This window comes from Setaria viridis, chromosome 4 (genome assembly GCF_005286985.2).
Source record: "Setaria viridis chromosome 4, Setaria_viridis_v4.0, whole genome shotgun sequence".
In the NCBI taxonomy this organism is placed as follows: domain Eukaryota; kingdom Viridiplantae; phylum Streptophyta; class Magnoliopsida; order Poales; family Poaceae; genus Setaria; species Setaria viridis.
The window spans coordinates 31,232,522-31,257,427 of record NC_048266.2 but is presented as its reverse complement, the minus strand read 5'-3'; the positions used below and the strand labels follow the sequence as shown (position 1 = coordinate 31,257,427).

The 24,906-nt window shown below is 45.9% G+C and overlaps 1 protein-coding gene across 1 annotated transcript; it reads left to right on the top strand.

The window, feature by feature from the left end:
* The first annotated feature begins 7,426 nt into the window (after nucleotides 1-7,426).
* Nucleotides 7,427-10,467, top strand: LOC117851343 (uncharacterized). The gene is made up of 4 exons (XM_034733141.2): nucleotides 7,427-7,685; nucleotides 8,431-8,632; nucleotides 8,703-9,459; nucleotides 10,227-10,467. Exons 1-3 carry the CDS (start codon nucleotides 7,552-7,554, stop codon nucleotides 9,456-9,458), a joined length of 1,092 nt encoding a protein of 363 aa, XP_034589032.1. The 5' UTR covers nucleotides 7,427-7,551; the 3' UTR covers nucleotide 9,459; nucleotides 10,227-10,467.
* Nucleotides 10,468-24,906: the final 14,439 nt, after the last annotated feature.

Here is a 24,906-nt window from a genome sequence, read left to right as displayed (position 1 = left end):
CTATCTTTTTCAGGGTTGGAATTCGTGGGGGCAGGTGCGCTTCACCTCAACCATCAAAATCAGATCATCACGGAGAAGGGAGAACAACTCTCGATGCGCGCGGACACCTCGCCGGAAGTGCGTGAATCCGTGGGCGTCAATACCATTCGACACTCACACGGTCATATTCTTCCACAAAACGACAGACCTGTTTAGCAGAGCTTCCGAGTAGTTTTTATGCTGGTTTAGTAGAGAATTGATTTTTCAAAACTAAATTTAAAAAAGTAGTTCCTTATGATTCACTTCTCACTTAGAATCATTTCAGACTTTTTGGTTGGGCTCTAAACGGCTTCGGGAGCACCCCAGGAGCCGGAGCTAGTGGACTCCTTGTGGTTTTGTGAGGGAGGATGAGGACAGAGAAAAAAAAAAGCTCATGTGAACAGTTGTGCTACAGTATCATTGTTAGGTGGAGATGGAGGTCATAGTAGCCATGCCAAAGAAGCCCTCCATCATACTTAAAAGTTAACTTAGATGTCATAGGAAATTATTTTAGACACACAACAACTTCTTATAATGAATCAGAATAAGCAAGAGCTCTGCCAAACAACAAATCCTAATAGAGTTGCAGTTTGCCTCCCTCGTACGTTATGTAGAGAGAACAACCGGTGGCAAAACACTAGCCGTAGCAGGGAGATTATATTAAAGCTGAGACAACATCAACGAATACACTTCTGTTGCCTAGTGATAATTACTCCCTCCGTTTCAAATTATAGCTCATTTTGGTTTTATTACATTCATAAATTTTATTATGCACTTAGATATACCTTATGTCTAGAGAAGTTAAAACGACCTATAATTTAGGACGGAGGAAGTATTTTTTTTAACTATAGCCCTAGCTATTAATAATTATGTTGGGTACAAGCCAGAGCAGATGGACCAAATTAAGCATGCCCTGATGACCAGGTTATTGGCTCGTTGCAAGGATAAGAGAGAGAGACGGTCCTGGACGCACAACTCTTCGACCTTCTTCTTCTCTCCGAACGGGCCAGCCGCCACTTGTGTCGTCCATCGTAGTACACACCAACCCAAGACACAGAGTCATCTCGATCGCTCGAACTGTCAAACACGACTCCAGCACGACGCACGTTGCTTGGCAATTATCGCACTGGGTTAGACACGATTAGTCAAGTGCCTGCATAAACGGAGTACGTGATTTGTCGGATCAGCCTTTTGACAAGTAGGAGTAGTCGTCGTCTTAGTCGCCTGGTCACGCATGGTGTGGTTAGTTGGTGGGTTCGTAATACACTCCAGCAGCACGGTTTTACTTGACGTTAACTAAGGAGGAATCAGCAACGACCACGTGCGCCCGCGCCGGTCCAGTCAGGTCCAAACTTATCTGATCTGATGGAGTTGCTGTCGTTTTATTTGCTGTCTTTACTTACCAGACCGGCACAGCATCCCTATTACAAATATATATACTATCAGAATATGCTATCACCGCCAGCACATCATAGCCAGTTTTGCGTGGGCAAGTGGTGATAGACTTTCACCACCGGGTTTGAAGCAAATAGGAGCTACGAGCATTGAAACCGGCGGTGATGATACTCTTCACTGCCGGTTATTGGCTAAAATCCGGCGGTAAAAGTATCACCGCTGGCTCTTCTTACCATCCGACAGTAACAACTGATGTGAAACAACGAGTTCACTCCAATTAACTTGAGTCCCAAGTCCACCCCACCACCCCCCTCCCCTGTCTCCCTCTCTCGCAGCCTCCTCTCTCTCTCTCTCACTCTCGCGCCCCCTCCTCCCCTCTCTCCTCTCTCACTATCCTCCCTCCTCCCTAACCGCCCCTCTCCTCCAACCCCCTCCCTCCTCTCTTTCCCTCCACCGCCGACGACCCCCTCCCTCTCCCTCCTCGGCCTCCCCTCTCCTCCCCCCTCCGCTCGCCTTTCACCTCATGCCTGAGGGGAGGAGTGGCGGCGGGGCGATGCACGGCTGTGGCGGCCTTCGGGGCATGAAGATCCGGCCTCCCATCTCCTCCCACCTCGACGGAGCAGCATTGACTAGATCCGGCAGTGATGGTGGCCACGAGATCCGACCTCTCGGATGCGGCGGCGCGGAGGAACTGCAGTGTGCTGGGCGACGGGCAAGATGCAGCGGTGTGGGTGGGAGCGGCGATAGGCTGATGCGGCGGTGCGCAGGGTGTGGCGGCGGGCTGAGGGAGCAGCGGCGCGCCGGGGATCTGAGATGACGGCGACCCTGGGACGCCTCCCTCCCTCCCTCCCCCCGTACTGCAGCGGCCGGCCGGCCGGATCCTGCGGGGCCGCAGCTGTGGTGGGTAGCAGCGGCCCGGAATGGGACCGGCAGCGACGCGGGATGGGGCTGCGGCTGGCGGGATTTTTTTATTTTTTTAATAGGCATCAGCGCCGGTTCCTATCACCGCCGAATTTCATATGACGGATTTGAAACCAACAGTGATGGGGTTTGGAGGTGGCAATGATGTGCATATCTGTAGTAGTGTATGATATGAGGATTTTTACTTTACTATATCGTTTGAATTTCCAAGGCAGCAACAATGTTTGTCGGACGAAAGGGAAAGGGAAAAGCTATCCATTGCCCGAGTATTTTAGGAGCTCCCATTACCTGAATTTTGTACCGTCCAATCTAACGATGCGTGGTGCTCATTCATTCGCTTTCCTGTCACCTGCTGCTACCCGCTGCCTCCTGCTGCAGCCGTCACCGCTCTCTGCCTCCTGCTGCAGCCTGCGCCGCTCTCTGCTTCCTGCAGTGCTTCGATCAGGAGGCAGTCATCTGAGCATCTATTGCAAGCAGGCAGACAACGCTCCGATCGGGCCACGGTGACCGATTCTGAGCTGAGACACCGTGTGGCCTCGTGCTCCCCCGTGATATATCGGCAGTGCAAGCCCAGTCGAAGGGAGGCAGTAGAGTTTGCTAGCATTTACCGTTTGAATTACATTAATTTACAGTGCTTTAGTTGTTGTAAATTATTTAAACTTGTCATATAAATGAGTTGCAATTTTTAATTTTGAAATTTGATTTGTATTTTTGCATTTGAGGAGTTTCTCACAGTTAGAAATAATTTGTTATCTGACTGACTATAGAAAAAATTTGTTTCAGTTGTTAATTTTGCCTTTTGCATGTTATTTTTCCTTCTCTTTTCTGCATCAGAGTTGTTTTTCTTTCTGCGGATGATCAGGATCCCAGAGTCATAATTTTCGGGTGACAAATCTGTTTCCAACACCTGATTTTTTTCCCACTTCAAAACAGGGTGTTATACCCCTGCAAATCACCCGGTGATTGTTGACCCAATAATACCCGGATGAGGAGCAGACACTCCCAAGGGAAAACGACGTGCGAGTCGCTAAATCGCTACGGAATCCGAGGACGGAGCGTCATGATCCAGCAATGACTTTGCATGCGGTGGGCGGGCACCGGGCAGCCTAATTGCCTTCGTCTCTGATCCATCTAGACACTCTACTACTGGTAGCTTGGAAGGAGGAGGAGCGAAAGCGATGGCTGGAGTCGGAGGCGCCGGTCGCGAGAGCGGACGGCCGGGGGGGAGAGGCGTGCGTTCACACGGCGGCGGCTGCGCGCCGGTCCGGCCGGGGTCAATTCCCGCCATACTTTTCCCCGGCGGCCATCCGACGGCGACGTGCAGTTGCCGTAGGACGTACTGTAGTAGCCTCTCTGCTGGACTCTGGAACCCTCCTCGATCGACCCGTGTTGGAATTTTCAGCTGGCGCCTGTCCATTCACTACTGTGACCTCAGGTTACATGGTACAGAGACAGATAGCAGGAAAAGGAAGGGGGCTATGGACCGAGAAAAGTACCTGCATTCGGAGATTCGGGATCCAGAGAAGATCTTGACACTTGCGGTTCCCAGTTCCAGCAGAGAGAGGGCAACGAACAACGACGACGCTCTCTGTTCTCCCTCTAGCTTGACCCCATCGCCGCAGCAAAGTCCTGATTCGGGATCGAGAACTTCCAGACCAAATTGCACGGTCGATCGCACGTGCCCGTGTAAAATCAAAATACATGGATTAAGACGGCATGAGCAGGGGATCGACAGGATGCCCCAGCTCGCTGCTTGGACTCCGGCCGGGCGGAACGTGTCATCCGAAAACAACAATTAATTAATTGCACGGGTTAATAACAAGATGTAGTATGTATGAGCGTGTCCGGAACCATAAACAAGTGCGCACTTGCAGGAGGAATACTGCCGGTACGCTGTGATCTCTGATCTCCAACAACGTTAGTCCTCCGATCCGATCCGACAACCAACAGGATCACTGCACCAGCACGTAATGCTAGTTTATTCCCGTGCCCCTGGAACACGTGAAACCTGTGCTTCACATGCTACCATGCATCTCACGAGTCAGGAGACAGGGACATAGCTTTTAATTTGTTTTCCCTAGTTAACTATATATAGGTCGTGCATTCACCATGTTGGTGCTGCCCTAATTCATGCTATTAGGCTATTAGCTCATACATCTGCGAAAGAAAGAATCGTACTGCTCCGTTTAACAAATTGGAAAAGAAAGAAAGGATAGTACAATAATTTTTGGGGTAGCTAGGCTGATTCAAATGCTGGGTGTTCGTTGGAGCAGTTCTGCCCCCATGCATCGGAATTTTCGGAACCGTTTCGCATTGTGCAAGAGCATGGTCAAACGCGTGCTGAATTCTAGAAGATTTTTCTCGTATCCTCCTCGAAATGGCAGTCTGACTACATTGCTTAAAAGTAAAACTCTTCAGGGCAATACGGGTACATGAAAAAGGAGAGCAAACCGTAGTATTTGATGCGGAGACCGTACCCAACTGGCCGACGACCAACGAAATTATCAAATTAAAGGCTAGCATTATTTGCGAATGGAAGATTCAATGTCAATGCAAAGGATATAGGGGAAACATTTGAATTTTTCCTCGCCTATTCTTCTTGCTTAAGGTTTCATCAGTAAATTATTCACGAACCTATGCTAATTTTGTCTCGCACGTGCAGGTGAACGTACGGGCTGATGTGCAATGCATTACTAAAAATAGGACACCCGCACAGCGCATAAACAAGTGTCGGGAACCATAAACAAGTGCGCAACCAACTTGTAGCATGACACGCTCGGATCGCGATCAGGATCGGATAATGCCCGGAATCATTACCCCACAACGTGCTCCCACCAACCAACAGAATCACTGCATCAGCGCGTAGCACGACGTACAGCTCCTCCTCCGATCCTGGCGCTAACGAACAGCCACCGGACGGCGGCGGTTGGGATTCCGGCGCGGCGTCCGCTGGTTCGTTCCGGGCCATTTTCCCGGCGTCGCCGTCCTCGGCGAGCACGTGGAACGTACCCGTGCTTCATGTGGTGCCGCATCTGTCACAAACACGCGGATCTCGTGCCGATTTATTTTAAACGATTACACAAGTAGTACTCGACTGCTGTTTCGTTGATTAATTATCAGTTTGGTGTTGCACGCATGCGCGGCGAACATGCTACGAATGATCTGAAAGAGTATGTACCAAAGGAAAAGAAAGATGGAAAGATTCTTTCAAAAGTTTAGGGCGAGCCGATTCAAGAGTTGACCCTGCTACTACTATTGTTGTGGGCCCCACTCTCCTGCATCGAAAAGACGAAAACAATTCAGCATTATTATTACTGTGCATGGTCAAACGCGTACGTGCTGAATTCTTAGAAGGTTTCTGTCGCATCTTATTCGCCTTTCACCAGCTTCACATGGCTAGGTTTCTGCAGAGAGGTACGAAGCATATACACATCAAAAGTAGAACGACCGTGTGCCAGAGGAGACCCAACCGAAGACCTACGAAATTGTCAAAAGCTACTAGCATCGATCCGAAGCCTTCTACTTGCACATTCTGTGCTTACATTTGCAAAGGGAATAATAACAGGAGGAGACCCGATCGATTGGTAAACGCCAATGCAAGAACAGGAAGCATTTGAACTTTTCGTCTCCTACTGTTGATGCTTACACTCACAGTGAGAAGACCCAGTTAAACACCAACTGATGATGAAGTAGCGTATACCGAAAGCATCGACAGCATTTTGGGTACGAATCCCGTACGTTGGAGGTTAATTGGCGCCGTATCGACCCGATTCTGGGTTGACTTTAGCGAGTGTACAGAGGTGCCAGTGCCACCCCAGCACGCTTGGTTGGGTTCTGGGCTGACTTTCTCACAACACCTTCCCTGTCGTCTACACACACGGACAAGGTCAACTTTACAGCGTGGTGTCAGCGAAGAAGCTCCTGGCTCCCGGCACTTGGAAGTTACTGCGGGCAATTCACCAGCCTCCAGCCTCTTCCGACCGACTTGAATTGGGGTGTGCAGGTCAACGCATGGACCCGGTGTTTGACCTCGAAAAGATCTGGTGGTGCGTGGCGCTGACAGGCTGACAGCGCAACCCGGCCGGTCACCGGCGACCGAATATCCACCTACCTATCTGACTGGTAGTACTCTACATGTACAGGTCGGAGCATGACGTGGGCGACTTTTTCGGAGGTCAAACTCCGGGTTCCACGTACGCACTCCCTTCCTTTTCCCTGGGGCGTGCAGGTCAAACCGATAGAGCACCGGCAGGCGACGAACGGACGATGTGGCGGTCAACGCGCGCAGCTCCGACGCCGCCGACATGGCCGGTCTCGGCCGGTGTTGCGTGTCGAAGCGGACTCATTCCGTCGTCGAAAAGGCCGGCACCGACGCACGCACGTCTGCGGTGTTGGATCGGAGCGGCGGCGGCGCTCGCTTGACGTCGGTACAGCCACCTGTCGTCGTCTTCGGTCCGTCTGCGGCGCACGATCGTGTGTTCCGGCACGTTCCAACTTTTGCCCGTGCGTGCGCATCAGCGCTTGTGCATTCGTCGTCATTTCTTGTTCCAGCTGGATTCCCTTTTTCCTTTTCAACACCGCTTCCAAACTCCCTACCTCCGTGGATCTAGAGATACACTTTCGGTTCATGCCGATAGCCGTTTCTGTCTGTTCCATCGTTTTTCTTTCTTTCTTTATTTGGGGAGGAAGCGGATTTTTCAATCAGCAACCACTGCCTACTAATTACCAGTCATTATTTTGCCACTTTTTCTAGAAGGATTTAGCTACTTTTTAAAATAAAATTTAGCAACTTTTTTCTGAGAGGAATTTAACAACTTTCAAGTTGTGGAAAATGTTGCGCCCGTTGGTTGTTGGCCCAATTATTTGAGCCACTGAGCCCGAAAACGACCCAGCATTACCTAGTTATCTCTCGGAATTCTCTTATCTCTCGCGGTCTAAGAAGATTTTGAGAGAGACACGCGATGGGCCTTCAACTTAAATTGACCCACCTTAAAAACACGGCCCGATGAACCCAGATGCAGCCCATCAAGTAGATTACGGTTAGCGGCCCAGAACAACATGAAGTCCAAACCACCCCCTTCTGGCCTTCTCTCTCTCCCCACTCCTCGTTCCCTTCTCGTGTGTCTCGCCGTCTTCCTCCCCGGCGCACCCCCGTCTCGCTCGTCGGATCCGAGCCCTAAACCCTAGAGCTTGCCGGCTGGGCTCCCCGCGGCGGCAATGGAGGACGAGGAGATGGACAAGAAGGTGCAGGAGTACCTGCAGCGCAAGGGCTTGCGCGTCGCCGAGCTCGCGCCGCCGGGGGACCGCGGCCGCCTCCCTGCCTCCGCGCCCCACAACGTCGCGCTCGCCGGGTACTGTTCACCGCTTTCTCCAGAAATCGTGGGTTTCTGCTTCCGTCGCGCTCGTTCCTCGGCCGGTGGCAAAGTGCCATATGTTTTTCTCCTGTTGTTTTGCCATGATTTGGTTTTCCAGGGTATTTCCCCTCATGTCTCTAGCATTTGTTTTTTGGAGGCGGAAAAAAATCAGAAATGGACTACACTTTGGAGTTGGGATTATGTTTTTTGTAGACGAAAGAATTTAAGTAGCGGCAACTTTCTTACTCGAATCTCCACCCAAAATCCTTGCGACTTCTAGTTGATAAAGGCTGCAGTCTGCTCTCTGCTTGTGCTGGGAAATAAAATATATGCTAGGAAGATACAAGCCTTGTTCAGTTTGTACGACGCTCCCGTGATTTTGTATCCTGCAACTATGAACTGTTTCCATGCCGGCATATCCTTCTGTTTTTTTGTGAACATTGAGTTAATTAGAGGTTATGCTTGCCTAAATGGTTGCTAAGGATTAATCGCTAATTTCACTGCACGTATTGAAAGATGAAATGGTAATTCGGCCAATATTCCAGAAACATTGTACTATCTAGGGAAGATGTTTTGATGAATTTACTTTTTGTTTAATGACTCTTTTTGGTAGAGTTAGAACAGTTCGTTGCCCCTCCCTCTTGTTTGAAGGAAATCAGATTCTAAATGTCTGTACCAGCTGTATTGTGTCATGATAATATATGGTATTGACTGCTTCATTTTACTATGGCACGGATCGCAGTATGCCTGGTGGTTTCCTAAGCTTTCCCCCGAATGGTCATGCTTATTTCGCACCACCATGGCCACCGCAACCACTTCATGTTTCAATGACTCAACATGCTGCATTGGCTTCAAAAGTCAAACCTGCCATCAACATTGATGATGGTGATGATGTTAGGACTGAAAAGCGCTTGTCATGGAAACCAGATGAAGACTTGAGATTGGTAAGTAAAGTCATTAAATTGCCCTTCGACAAGAATCAAGCTATCTCTGACCTTGTAAGCTAAATTGTAGGTGCAAGCCTGGTTAAACCATTCCAGTGACCCGGATGGCAAGAAAAATGAGCAATACTGGGGAGATGTACTTGCATTCTACAACAGCACTACATCTACAAAACGGAAAAGGAAAGTGAAGCATCTCAAAGATCGATTCCAAAAGATAAAGAGATGGGTTGGATTTTTCTGCTGGTCATTGAAGAAGGCTGCATCAATTGAAGAAACCAGACAATCGGATGACCAATTGATAGAAAAGGCTCTGCAAATTTATTTGGACGACTATAAAGAAGGCCCATTCATAGTTATGCATTGCTGGAAGGTTCTCCGTGACGAACCCAAGTGGCATGCAGTCCTGGAGGACCTTGAGAAATCAAACAAAAGGAAACTGGGTGATGAGGGAGAGGTGGGGAACAGCACACCCACATCTGAAGATACCAGGGAAAAGGAATATCCAACAGCGGTAAAAGAAGCTAAGAAACAATGCAATGGCAAAGGCAAGGTCAGGGCTAATAACAATGGTTTGGATGAAGATATAAAGAGGTACATGGATATTCAGGCTGCATCTAAAAAACGCCATGAAGAGTTCGTAAAGGTCCAGCTGCGGGTTTCTGATGCAAAGGTTGAGGCGGCGAGGCTCAAGAGGGAGGCTGCTATGCTGAAAACATACAACTCTTTTATGGGCATGAATACTAGGGAAATGACTGATGAGCTGAAAGCTGAGCATGCAATAGGCTTGAAGCTTCTGCGGGAGAAATTGTTTTGCAACAATAGTTGAGGTACTTGCACTATCTGCACCTTTTTTTAGTGTCGGTCTGATCTGATAGCTATTTAGCTAGTGTGGGCCCAGTCTGGTAGCTTTTTTCTCAGCAGTCTAACCATTCTTGTTCACTATCTGTGTGTGACCACCATGCATTGCAAATGCAGTCCAAATAATAAGCTTGCAGTGCCAATCTGCCAGAACACAGTTACTCCCATGCAGTCTGGCACAACTATGGAGCCATAAGGCTATTGGAAGAAATCTTGCAAGGTCTTGTTGTTATTGATAACATGATAGTTAAAGATGAGGGAGATATGGCTAAATATGATAGCCTGCGGTGGTGATTATTCTTCCACCTGAATTATGCTTACATAACAAATGATAGGGAACTTAGTTTAGCATATTTCACGGGGCAAAGAATAAGTAGTTGATCTGGATCTTTTCATGTGAGCTCTTTCATCTGTTTGCTTGGACATTTATATCATAATTTTATTTTAGACACCTTTTTATTGACCAAATCATCTTTATATCCGGTGAATGCTAAATAATCACGCTGAGGTGCTGGATTCATGCTTAGTTGCTTACTGAAGGTATACTTGTCTTTCATCTGTGAAGCATTTTGAGTAGAATCAGAACTCGGGATAACCTTCATATGTATAGTTACCGGTGACTCTCTTTGTGAAATATATATATTTTGGAATAGTTTGTTGTAGTGAGCTTGCTGTTGGAGTTGGTGTTTATTGTAAATGAAATTTATTTCAACTTGCTTTATTTTTTTCCATACAGGTATGGAAACAGCTTCTGGAGGTGTTGTCTGGGCATGATTTTCATGGTTGTCTCAAGAAATGCTTGTGCAAGCTCCTTTTCTGTTTGAATGTGTTCTAACCTGGAGCATGTTCTGACCTGTGATACCCATGTAAAGGATGTAAAGGTGCTAACATGGTAGTGGTACTCTTTTTAGAGGACATGGTATAGTGGTACCTGTAGTGGTTGATGATTTGGGTGCCTCTTCAGGAGCCGATGCATAGATCCTCCTCCATTTTGACCCAACAAAACGGGGGGAGCTAGATAGGAGATGAAGCTTCCCACCCATTCAAGGCTCATCACCTTCCTCTTCTTCTTTCTCCGGCCATCCCTCCTCCGCCACCTCCTCCACCACTCTGGCCGGCGGTAGGCATGCTGCCTGCCCACCGTCCGCCGCCGCCCCCTCGACCTTGCCCTTCCTAATCCTCCGCTCGTCGTCGGTCGCAGCCCACCGGGGGTCTAGCCTCGAGCGTCGCCTCACCTATGCTGCCAGCCAACTCGCCCCCCCCCCCCCTCCTCCTCCCCACCCCGGACCTTCCGCCGCTGCCTGACCTTCTTCTAAGGGCGGTAGCCATGGAACCCTCGGAACTCGAAACCCTAACCCTACCACCCTAAACCACCACCTTGGCCAGCGCTGACCTCGTTGCCAGCCGCTCCCCCCACCACTCACCCGCTCCTCCGGACAAAGCTCGACGGCGGCGAGGACACAGCGGCGGTGCGAGCGCGGCAACGAGGATAAAGCAGAGGCGGTAGGATTGGACAGCCTCAATTGCTTGCACGAATCTTAAAGCGCCGTGTGCCAAATAACTACCTGATTCCGGAAGCCAGATAGGTTTGGCGCCAAAACGCGGGCCGTTTATCTACGTGGCCAGACAACTCCACAAAGCCCATACCAAACGGCCGAGAACAAGACGAAGTCAGAATCATTTTTCTCTCCTCTTTGCTGCCTCAATCCGCTACACACATCCAGTGAATGTTTTTTTCTTCCTCTCTTCTAGCGGGTACGGCCCAGTTCGGCCTAACAATTGACTTGGAGAAAAAAAAGGTGGAGTGTAAAATTACTGGGCTTTAGTTGGGCCACTATCCACAAGTTTGAGTTAGCGCATAGCACCACTCTATCTAGGTCTTGTTAATCGAACTATTTAAGCAAAGGCCAGGTCAGTAACAGTGTGCGCCAGCATCTGTATCTAAATCAATATATTTTGAAAAGAACGTCTATTTTTACAACCTACATTACCAGGTGCATCTACAAGAGTTTTTGTAAAGAAAAAAAATGGCGTTCTTGCATTTTAAGCAAAGGTAGAAGCACTCCTCTGTAGTCTCTACTCACTGCAAGTATTTCTTGCAGGTACGGATGCTAGATATCATCGCTGGCAGAGTGGCAGTACTATGACAAAGCATGAGACTTATCCTCTAGCTGGTTAGGATCTCTTTTCTTCTGTACCATGTGTTCAAAGACTGGCGCAAAAGTGCCTTCTGAGAAGGGGAAAAAATGACTACCATCATGCAATAGATTTGCTTGCATGGATTGATGGCATCTTTCCTTCCACTAATATTGTATGACATCATGCGTAAGCATGTCATCAAAGTACTAATAGCAAGAAGCTCAGCTAATCATTATCTGTCGCTAACAAACGCTCGGCAGTCCTTATCCAGCTTCCAGGCATGTGGCTCCATCATCTGATTTGAGCATCAGCAATCACATGCATGCATGTATGCACGCATGCTAGCAAAGGAAAGCTAGCTAGGTATGTAGCTAGTAGCTAGTCAGCAACTTTATTTGGTCTCCTTTTTTATACACGCACACATGGTTCTTCTGTATATATGTAATGTAGCACCTGATTATTGCTTTGAAGCAGTGAAGAATCAAACAAATTTACTCCATTCATCCCAAATTGTAGATTTTTTTAGCATTTCTAGATTCATAATTTTTACTATATATCTATACATAGTGAATATCTAGAAAACTAGCAAAAAGTTATGAACCTTAAAAATGTCAAAACGACCTACAATTTCGGACCGAGAGAAGCATCTAAACTGATCACAAAACATCATCTTATATACACATAATCATATACATATCAAGTAGTGTGTGTGGTCATGTAGTAGCATCAACTTTTCTTATACAGTAGCATATGCATACACGCATACAATTATTAGATTAACAAGGATACGAATATATAGATATATACAAAAGCGTTGGGCGAATTCTAGCATCCGATTAACTTTTCACCGAATTAAACTATATCTACGAAGCTAGCTAGAAGTGCATCCATGGCCTCCGATTGATTTCATCTTGATGCATATATAGATCACATTTTGTCGATGCCTTTTTTGGGCATCAATCTCGACTAAAGCCAAACGCAGAGGATTAAGCTATTGCAAATGGGCATGCGTGATTCCCCTCTCATTAGCCTTTAAACGCACACCCCTCTATCATAAGGCCACAAGATACCCCCAAAGTGATGGAGGAGATACCCCTAGAACGCCCAATGGCGTGGGTAAGCGATTCCCTTTTGGCCCTTTTGAGGGAGGTAGCCGTACGTTCTTACGTGCTCCCATCTTTATCTCCTAGCTAATCCTTTGCTGGCTTCTCTCTCGTTAGTTGTTTGTTACTTGCTTGGTGATGTGAGAGCTCCGTGCATGAATGATAGATGCATGATGTAAATATATATATTTGTATATACATGCAAATATAATGATCTAAAGATGCACTTTCAAGTGGACACGTTTCTAAATGCAAGAGGTTGAGGGGTAGCGCGAGCTAAAGACGGGGTGGGCACTTACATGGTGTCATGCTTTTGTGGCATTGTTTTTGTACTAGTTGGTAATAATTGTTTTTGACAATCATAAAGGTGAGCACCTTTCTTTGGACTTTAGTTAACACGCCTAGATGTGTACCTTTCGAGATGCTATTATCCCTTAGCACACTGTAGATCAATGCAAGCTAGTCTAGAGAAAGAGAGAGAAGCCACAGTACGACCAAGGGACTTTAGTAACAAGAAGGGATCGATTGTTGGGCATTGTAGGACCATGCATGCAATGCAAGCCTTTTGTTTAATTAAGGAGAGTGCGATAAGTGGTTTCAACTTTGAATGAAAGCGCTATGAAAGAGCCCTGTGCCTTCGTGCATCCAGTCATATCCACATTATCCTCCGATCATCAGGCGATCGATATGTTTCATTGTGTGATTGGCTGCACATATGCATATCGAGAGCGTAGCTCAGCTGTGGAACCTTCCCACCAGAGTTGGAATCCTCGACTTGGCATTGGTGCTCGCATTTTCCTGGATTTATTCTAGGATTTAACCGGCGTTGTGCTTTCAGTGGTAGGCGGCATGTCCGTCGATAGCGAGGCGCCAGTGGTGACTTTGTCAATCTCGAGGATCTGCCTCCTCAGTCTCTCGGAGGTGCTCATAGGGGTAGGGTTGCATGCGTATGTTCGTAGGGGCGAGTGTGCGTGCGTGTTGTGAGCATCGTGCTTTCATTAGTAGGCGGCGTGCCCGTCGATAGCGAGGCGCCAGTGGTGACTTCGTCAATCTCGAGGATCTGCCGGCTCAGTCTCTCGAAGATGCTCATAGGAGTAGGGTGCGTGCGTATGTTCGTAGGGGAGAATGTACGTACGTGTTGTGAGCATCTGCGTCTGTACTGTGTTAAAAAAATAAGGTAGTCTCCGGTATGCATACAATGATGCAGCTGGGTCATTATTTTTCAGGTGCTATCCATCAGTTATTCCGCTTCTATTAGGACGATATCCTTAAAATGGAAATTGGACTTTACCATTACGTAGCTCTCTCGTCGAGACGATCAAAATATATAGGTAGAACGTCTGATTCACATGTGTAGACGAACGAACGGTGACCGTACTGCGTTGTGTAATAAACAATCCCATTTTTCATTCCTAATAAATGATACGCAGCTCTCCATAGCTCTCCGTATTCGAGAAAAAAATGACCGCGTTCGTTGAGTAGTAAGCTAGGCAAGGATCCCCATAATACCTTACCTGCGTATGGTATAGCCATGAGTCCACACTGGGAATGCGTCATCAGTACCAGTTGGGAATCCCTTTTAATACCAATTTCACAACTAGTATTGCTAGTTTGGTACTAAATGGACCTTTAATACCGGTTGAAACAACCGGTACTAAAGGGGTCCCTTTAGTACCGGTTGGGGAGACCAACCGGTACTAAAGGCCTGCCACGTCGCGCGCGGCGCCGGCCAAATTAGTACCGGTTGGTCTCCTCAGCTAGTACTAATTCATTTTTTTTCTTTTCTCATTTTCTTTTCTATTTCTTTATTCTATATTCGTATTTTATATTTATTTCCTTTACGTATACTAGTTCTAATACGCTAATATATATAAAGTTATATTTATCTTTAATATTACATTTGAGATACTATTATATATATATATACATATTGTGCATACACATATATGAATAATATTACATTGCCTCAACTTTCCAAGTTCAACATTTTGTATCAACTATTTTGAACCCGAGTCCTGACGGTGATGTATATTGTAGATTTGATCCATCATTATGAAACTCTCCTGTTGGATTTACTACCTCGTCCAGAAAAAATCCAGAGAGTTATTCTTGAATTGCCTTGATGCAGTCCGTGTCGAGGACTCTTTTCATCTTGTACATCATCCGTGTCATTGGCAAAGGTTATTATATATATAGTAGATCAATGGGTTTGCACAATTAACACTAATTTATTATTAAGAATTTTGTATACATACGCTTAATTCGTGGTTGATCATACGCTTCGGACTTCCAAAGCCATGGATAAACTCACATACGTAGTATCCGCATAAATTATTCCCCGGCTCTTATCTCCAACACTATATATATGGAAAAAAAGTTATGAAATATTTGTTGTGTTCAAGGAAGTGTCACAAGATGTGAAAATCAATCTTCCAATAAAGTTCCTCCTTGAATTCATCCACGTGATTTCGAAGGTTCCTTCGAGCCTCAAGTTCTGGTTCACAAAGAAGCTCCTCTCAAGGTACCATGAACCTTTGTACTAAACAAGAATGCGTGCAAACAATCTTTCACTAGTACAAAAATTTATGGAATTCGTGTTCTTAATTACTTTCTCACATAAATGTAGACGGGCTTGGCTGCCTCTCTGAGGTCGACTTCGCGAGTTTTCTAGCTTATTCTTAAAATTACTAATTAGTACCTCTATTTCATCTTATTATCTCTATGTACCACAATTTATCTTGCTCACATTTTTTATAATTTATTTAGCTCATATTTGAAAAATACTAAACTATGAAATTATTCCTCTAACCTCATATCAATATCTTTGACTAATACAAAATATAGCATCAAAAAAATTATAGATATTCTAAAAATCACAAATATGAGCTATAAATAACACATGCGTATAAATAAAAATTTTCTTCATTGTACCTTATTCTAAAAATCACAAATTACTCTAACTTTAAAGCATAAAACTTAGTATACTAACCATGTATCAAGGGAGGATGAAGTTTCTAACTTTAAAACACTTGAATGAGTGAATCCCCAAGAAATGGTCTTCAATCCGGCAACACCTCCCCTATGGCGCCATGGATAGGGTGAAGCTCGAGTTGTGGTGAATGGCTCGGGCAGGAGGAAGAAGGAGGCGGATATATAGGAGGAAATTTAGTATCGGTTGGAGGCACCAACCGGTACTAAAGGGTGCACATTAGTACCGGTTGGTGCCCCCAACCAGTACTAAAGGGGCTCACGGAGCTAGCCTGGGGCCGATACTAATGCTCACATTGGTATAGGATCAAAATGTAATTGGTACTGAGTCTTGGGATGAATGTTCCGTTTTCCGGTAATACCATAATCTTTAGCATGGACAACGGAAACCGAAACAAAGTTGGGAATTGTCAATAATTGTGAGGACCTACTTCACATCTCTGGCAATACCCAACGACGACATCATGGATGATCGGCAGGGCAGTACATGCTGCATGCCCTGTGCATGACAACATCAAGAAGCTACATTATCAGAGTATTTGCGTTAAGCTGATACGGTATTTGCGTTATTTTAGTCTCTTGAGGCGATTAGCCCTTATCAAAGTGATATCAACTCTTAACTGACATGGAGAGCTAGCGTACGTTCATATATATTTAGGACTGTCTTAGCACAGTATCAAATTGAAAGCTCCAAACATATCGGAGGCATGCCTGACAGTAGACCATGCCAGTGTTGCTAATGAGGGTAATCAGGGTCAAAACCATGGCCTACGCCAAATGGCCATTATTGAGGTGCCTAAAAGAGAAAGCAAAGACCTCTGTAGCAGTAGCAAATAGCCTGCCAGGCAGCAGCCATAGCCGCTGTACACTGTATGAACCCGTGCTGACACGCTCCTTGTCCCCAGCCAATTAAACCCCCCACACGCTCGAGAAAGCGGTGAAATGGATGCGATGAGATAACGCGGGTGTCAGCCACAGTACATCCCCCTCAATCTCTCCTCTCCACCACTTGCCTCGGCCAGTGTGCACCACCAGAGAGAGAGAGAAAGAGCAGTGGCCAGTGGCCATGGCTCAGAGTGCTCAATGGCTGCTTGTGGCTGCAGTAAAGTCTCGCACGACACGGAAGAAAAAGATCACTGTACCGGATGGATTGAGAGGGACCGATGGGTGCAGTGCAGAGATGGTGGGAGGAGTAGAAAATTGGCGTGGTTAAGGATGGTGACTGTGCCGCCATGCATGGACGGCCGCCGGCCGGCCGGGTCGCCGATCCCGTCGCGTCGTCCGTGGGTGCTTGCATTGGCGGCTAGCCCGGCGGCCCCCTGCTCCGCCGTCCCCGTCCCCGTCGTCGCCATCGACCCGCGCGCGGCAACTTTTCTCGCCGCTCCGGCCGGATACCTGCTGCTGCTGACACAGAGCCGGCCGGGCCACTTGCCTGCGCGCGCGGCCGCCGGCCGGACGCTGCACGAATTCATCTTCACGTGCCCTTGCCGCCTGCCGCCTGCACGCCCGTGCCCGCGTCTTTTCCTCTCTCGCTGCGAGAAGATAGACGAAGATCTCGACCCCGTGGACGCAGCGCGGCGCCGTGCCGTGCTTGTACTTGCGCCAGCCGCCACGGGCCACGGGATGCGTGCGCCTCTCGGAGCCTGCCGGCGTGTGGAGGCGGTTCTAATCTTGCCACAGAGGTGAAGTCGCTGACCGTGCTAGCTAGATTTGGAAGACTGTAGCAGCATGTGTGAAGGTTTTTAACTTCGGATTTGGATGCATATGTTGACATGCATGCATGTACATGAAACATACTCATTGCGGAAAGGGTGGTGGTCATGCATACTTTACAGTAAAAGTAGGGATCCAAATTTGGTTGGGAAGGACAACTGCTGTGTATAAATAGCAAGGGAATTGAGGCCTTGTTTAGTTGTCCAAAGTTTGAAGGTGTAAAATTACTGTTATAGCACTGTAGCACACTGTAGCGTTTCGTTTGTATTTGTAAATTATTATTCAAATATTGACTAATTAGGCTCAAAAGATTCGTCTCGCAAAGTACAACAAAACTGTGCAATTAGTTTTTAATTTCGTCTACATTTAGTACTCCATGCATGTACCGCAAGTTTGATGTGATGAGAAATCTTCTTTTTACATAGTGTTAAAGTTGGGAGTTTTGAGGGAACTAAACCTGAAACACAATGGCCAACAAGATCCGAACAAGTTCTTGTGAACACTAGCTAGTGTACTCTAAAAAAAACCTATCTGATACCAGGATTTTTTTAGGGGGGGCCCATTTTAAACTAGCGGGTATCGCTTTCAACCACATTTAAACCAAAAGAAGATTAGTATACAAACTAGGATCCTGCCGTGCGTTATCACAGGCTTATATCATAAATCAAATAAAATAACACCAACTTGATATAAACAGTTATATATAAACAACTATGAAATTAACTTATACGATGAGAAATCATTAGCATTAAACATCTATCCCTAATGATAGTATCAATCATCTGGAATATAAATGTACTCATAACTCACCAAACCAACTTGAGCAACAAACCTCTTAAAAGACTTGTTCGAAAAACATATATGCTAAATTTTTGAAGTCTTTTTTATTCGGAAGAAGTCCATTTTTAACCGTCCAACTATCTCAGTTTGGTTTTGACCATCGAATTGCAAAACCAGGAATCTTTGATCACCCAATTGTTACAACCGTTCATATTTGGCCATCAAGCGATTTTGATGGATGGTTTTGCTGACGTGGACGCCACGTGGCGATGGAGCACACTTGTCAGCCCTTCTCTTTCTCTTTCTTCTCTCCTCTCCCTCTCTCTCTCCTATGCCGACCATCCCCCGCGCCTCCCCTGCGCCAGCCGCCACCATCCCCCGTGTCTCCCCTGTCCTGGCCCCACACCGGCACCTGTGGTCACGGCCTTATCCCCAACGCGGCAAGGGACGGCTAGGGGATTCCGAATCCTCGACGCAGTGGTGGCTGGCGTGCAGCGAGGAGATGATGGGGAGGTCGAACAGGAGGTGGATGTTGGTTGAGGCAATTTGGTTTTCTTGGAGCACTGACGACGAATTTGGCCAGTGGCCAGAGCTCTCTTTGGTGGAGAAAATGGAGGAAGGGAGGAAGAAGATGGGTCCGTCGTAGTTTTGAAGACAGGGGCGCGTGAATGTGGACAGGGAGATGGTTGCAATGGCGCTGACGCTGATCAGTTGGACATGGAGAGCGGGCTGAGACTAACGAGCGCCTCGATTTCGAGGAACTCCGACAGCGGAGGGCTACGGCGGCGACGGTGGCGGGGTGCTATGACGGCGCTGGAGGGCTACTGCGGCGGCAGTGGCAAAGTGCTCTTGCTGCCACCTGTCGCCGTGCGCCGGGGAGGGGAGGAGGTAGGAGGTGCCATGGGGGGCCATGGGTTGACGAGGTCGGCTGAAGGCTGGCACGGTGGAGGCTTGCGCAGGGGCGGCCAGCGTGGGGGCCGGTGGTTGTCGGCGGAGGAGAGAGGAGGGCTGACAAGTGGGTCCCACTGCCATGTGGCGTCCACGTCAGCAAAATCACCCACCAAAACCACCCGATGGTCAAATATGAACGGTTTTAAGAGTTGGGTGGTGAAACATTCCTGATTTTGCGGTTCGATGGTCAAAACCAAACTAAGGCGTGGACTTCTTCCTTTTTATCTAGGGAAATTTTTGAGCCACCCATCTGCTCCAATTACAATCGTAGTAGTACTTCGGGCGTATAATTAAACAAAAATAATTGTTTGAGTTTTAGAGAAAAACACCCTTACACGACAAGACAAAGGTTTTTGAGTTTATTACGATTTGCTTTTTTTCCTGGAGCTCACACCAGCACTAAATAGCATCACGCCATCACCCCAAGCAATCACACATTATTCCGAAATCAGCATACACTTGCTGCTAACAAGAACTATGCAAAATGAAACCACAGTTAATTTGCGACGACATGCACAGCTCGGAGCACATCCAGCCCGGCTGCCCCGACTATCATCAGTGCTCCAGGAAACCAATCAACATAACAAAAGAAAGCTCCAGGTATTGAAAGGCAGAGCTCGTGCCACTTGCATTAAAAACATTAATGTGCAGCTCGAAGCACATATGTCAGCATATCTCTTTGGCCTATCTTGTCTGCTCAGGGTTTAGGAGCGAGCTCTCATCTGTATCACGCATCTGCCAACTTGGGCACAACACCAGTTCCTGTGCACTTGGGCAACTGTCGATACAACACCAGTTCAACACCACCTAGGAGCGAGCTCTCATCTGGATCGATCCTGATGTCAAACTCTCCTCAATGGTATGGGCCAATACCAACTTGCGTGCCCTACAACAACATGACATAGGTCTCCTCCATTGCCACCCTGCCGACGGTGGTAAGGGCAATGGCCAGGATCTCTGATATAGAGACAAGGGAGGCTCTAATAACTTAAATATTTAGAATGCAAAATTTATATAGATCACACCTGTCTCATAAATTCAACAAATATTAATTAAAAAATGCTGACGTCCAAAGCAATTTATCATGTTTGACGGTCATCATTTTCCAATCCTTGTAGCTTGGTTATACATTTTTTTTTGAAAAAGCTGGAAACAATATGTCATAAAGAACATCACTTGTTTTCATATGACCCTAAGACATGTGCCACTACGCTGAATAAACTGTTTTTGCATCTCACATGGCTAGAGACCAAAAACAAACAAACGATTTCAGCAGCTAGGATCTCATACACATATCTTGTATATCCATATTAGGGTTTAGGGTTAGGACAGAATCAAACTATAATCAGAGAATCCCTTCCTAACCTGATAACATCTTTTGCAGTGATAGAATCAAACATTATCCTTGCCTCATCGAAATTCAGTATAAAGTCTCAACATCTGAAATATATCTTAACTGATGCTCATTAGTTTTGAACCAGTGCTACATTGCAAGCTTCTGAGACTTGTTGTCCATCAAGAATCCCTTCCTAACCTGATAACGCCCAAAATTGTTAGAATTTCTAATCCAATCCACCAAACCATTAGCTGAAAAATATCTAGAAATAGAAACTGCAAACAGTAAAATTTGTACCTTGGCAACTCAAGTTATTGCTCTTGACCACTTGGACATGGCAATCTCATGCTTCTCCATGTTGAATGACACTAGGTTGCACTTGAGCAATAGGAAGTCCAGAAAATTCTACCTGATACAAAATTTCACCAAATAAACTAAGTGGCATGAAAAAACAAAATTTGGTTTGCATATCCAATCTTCCCAAGATAAGCCATAAAATTTTCGGTTGAATGGTAGGATAATGTAATTGGCCTATTATTGTAACCCTCTGAACTCCGCTTCTTAGCAGCAGGCATTCCATTTGCAGTTGCTGCATCATCCTTTTGCTGGCCCTTTATCCTAAAAAGGTGTATCATTTTCCTAACAAAAGGAACTAATCAGTTATAAGTCCACAGATGGGTTAATAAGCATGGCTCGGCTTCATCTGAATATGCCTATAACTTCCAGGGATCATAATCAATGTTCAGGTACATCATTACCCAAATAACTTTAATTTTGAACTGATATGAATGATTTTTAAGAAAAATTTTGAACTGATATGAATGATTTTTTTAAAAAAGAAAAATCATGTGAAACCTTAGAAAAGTTCAAAAAAGAAGCACATCATGTATTTTATCAATGGCTCCTCTCTATGTTCTGCAAACACATCTATTCATTTCCTCTTCGATGGATATTTTTTTAATGATATGATGATACCATGTGCTTGAAAAATAAACAAAACACAATGACACAATTCACCGTGCTATATTCAATCATGAGCATTATTTGCCTAAATCACGAACCCATCCATAATGTATACTTAGAAGATCAATTACCTTATTTTGTGTAGCCAACAATGAGTAGATCTGATTGACTCCATTCAAGGATGCTTGAAAGCACTTAATCCTGCCATTGTTAATCATTGATGTCTTTGATCTCACAAACTCTGTTAGTCTCACAAACTCTGTTAGTCTGAAAACAGGAATAATTATCAAACTCAACTCGTGTTAGTCTGACAAACCTCTTGCATTTCCAGCAACATTAATCTTATCATGAACGCAGCCTATTGTCATTGATCAAAAATCATTGTTGAGCATACCATCATCCAATGAGACAGGGTGATAATCAGTCCCCAACCAATATATGCTGGTCCACGTCATAAATCCGTGTGGGTTCTTATCTGAAATTTGTGGCAAACTTTACGTTCAGATAAATGTGCTTAGCAAGAATCAGGCGTAGCAATGTATTGAAGCTGCAACTCTGTTATCTGAATCACATCAATGCACTCCTACTTGTAACCATATATGTGCAGACATATTCAAGAGAAGCCCAAAAACACATGAAAAAATATATATATTTGTTTATGTGCCAGCATTGCAATTCTACTAACATGTCAGCCAAGTAAGCCAAACTTGATACATCACCGGGTCTCTTAGCAACACTTAATATGCATTACAAAAACAATCAGCGTATTTTTGGCAAAAAAAACATCTGAAACTATTAGAGCTTACCAAAAATGTGAGTTTGATTCCTGGCTACCCATTCCATCCTTGCAGATGGTATTGAACTCAAGTATTATTGGACATGGTGTCCTGCAAGGTAAAATCAATATTTGTTCCTTCTAAAACCACACGAGGGACTGTTGCATTCAAAGAACTGTGAGCCCCTTGCATTCTTAGATTGAGTCATGTGTTATAATAAACTAATCATTGTCCCACCTGTTCAGTAAAGGCCAATCACCTTCACCTGCAGAAACAAACAAAAAGGACCATGACATTTTCTATGCTACAAAATCAATCTTCACATGCAAAAAAGATTTGTTTATGAACATGCAAGATATATTTGGCTATATGTTATTACCAGCATGGTATATTCAGACATGAATAGAGCCATTCCACTTATATATATGACTAATATTTAGGAGCATAGAAATCTCTGCACAAATGCATAGTAACGAGGCCTTAAAAATGCAGATTTAGAAGTCCATACTATCTGGAGCATAGGAAAGTACCACAATTCTGAAAACCCACACCAACTGAAAGAACCACAATTCTAAAAACTCACGGCAACTGTTGGAAAATAACAGGACATGTTATCAAGTTCTTTACCCAAGCCTAAACCCTGAACTATGAAGCACTTTACTTAGAAAGGCACTTTACCCTAAATTATCAAGCACTACTCTGTATGGTAAGCACATCTCAGAAATTTATTGTTCATAAACTCTGGTTAAATCACTCCCATCGCCTTAAACAAATTAAAGAGTGCTGCACATCATCGCTGACGATGTGTAGTCCATTTGACAACATAGATGAACATGTATCGCATTCGTTAGTGTATGGACTGTAGTCCATCTGACAACATGAATGAATATGCATCTATTTGAAGGAATAAACAAAGTGGCCAGTTGGTATGAACTGCATGTCGAGGATAGATCCCAGTACCCGCAAGAAAGGAAGAAGATAACTCCTACTAGGATTCCTCCGTAATCCTACTACGACTCATACCATGTAATCCTACTAGGACTCCTACCTTGTAACCGACTAGTAATCCCATCCCCTGGAGTATATAAAGCTGGGCAGGGGTACCTAGATCGGCAGAACCACAACAGAGAACCAAATACTCAACACCAAACAACACTCAAGCGCAGGGCGCAATATACAACACCCCAAACAGGACGTAGGGTATTACGCTACTCTGGCGACCTGAACCTGTATAAATCTATGTCTTGTGTCCTCGCTTTTACCTTCAAGTTCCAGATCCGGTGATCCCCCACCAATCAATCTACTACCTCGGGATACCCCTCGGTAGGTTGTCGGGTATAAAACACTGACATCTGGTGCGCTAGGTAGGGGTGATCGTCGAGATTATCGGGCAAGCTTGAAGGACCTCATCTTCAAAATCAATCTACTCGACGAGAAACAAGCCGCCGAGTTCCAATTCGAAGCGGATACAAGAAGTTTGCGGGAGATCAATCGGTTGTCGGCTTGTCTGCATGCAAAAAGCTGCAGCACTGGTCGTACTGCTACACCGTGGCTTCGTGCGTCGCTCAAGGCTGATGATCCGCTACTGCTCCACTCCCGTGAGAAGGAAAAATACCGAGGGAATTATTTTTCCGTCTCCAAGTTGAAGTCACCGATGATGCATCTTAAGCTAATTGCTTCCAGTTGTTGAATCCTATACTGAAGCAATGAAGGTCAATCAATATTCCATCTACTACTTGTGCACGAATTGAGGAAACTATCAGCTCGAGTACTCTCCATGCAAGGCTTTTGGAGTTTCAGTACACGTACCAGGAAGGCCACCAGGAGATTTGTTCCTCTTCACTACATGTACTCGAGAAATGCACGTGGGATTTTAGCATGCATGAGTGTGCTGGCTTCACCAGAACGTGCGGTGACACAATAGCGACTACCTAAAACTTCTCATCTTGACTACAAACTAGTTGAGGACGGGTTGTCGGGGATACATCCCCAGTACCCGTAAGGAAGGAAGAAGTCAGACTCCTACTAGGATTCCCCTGTAATCCGACTAGGACTAGTCCCGTGTACTCATACTAGGACTCCTCCTTGTAATCCGACTAGTACTCTGCCCCCTGGAGTATATAAAGGAGGGCAGGGATACCTAGCTCGGCAGGTCATACCTCAACACCCAAGCCCAGGACAGGAGGACAACTCCAGTTCATCAAATACAAACCAACACACAGGACGTAGGGTATTACGCGATCTAGCGGCCCGAACCTTTCTAAATCGTGTTCCTTACGTCACCATTGGTTCCTTGATTCTCGACGACCCTTACCGCATAAAAGACCACCTAGGGTACCCCCTAGGTGGGTTGCAGGTCTAAAACACCGACAGCTGGCGCGCCAGGTAGGATTACAAGGTAGGGGCGCTCGTCGAGTTTCTCAGCGCGAACTCAATGGCAAAGGTCATCATCAGGCCCGTTTTCCTCATCGAAGCCGGCGCCACCTCCGTTTTCGGATCCTGGCTTTGCGTCGCCGACGGCTCGGATTCGTTCCGGCGCCGGATCCTTGACGACCAGGAGAAGAAACCAGAAAATGTGATCGGAAAAAACCAAGATTTCAAAATCGACGAGTTCGAGTTTGACTACGCGTCGGATTCGACTTTGCCTCGGACTACTCCAACCCTCTG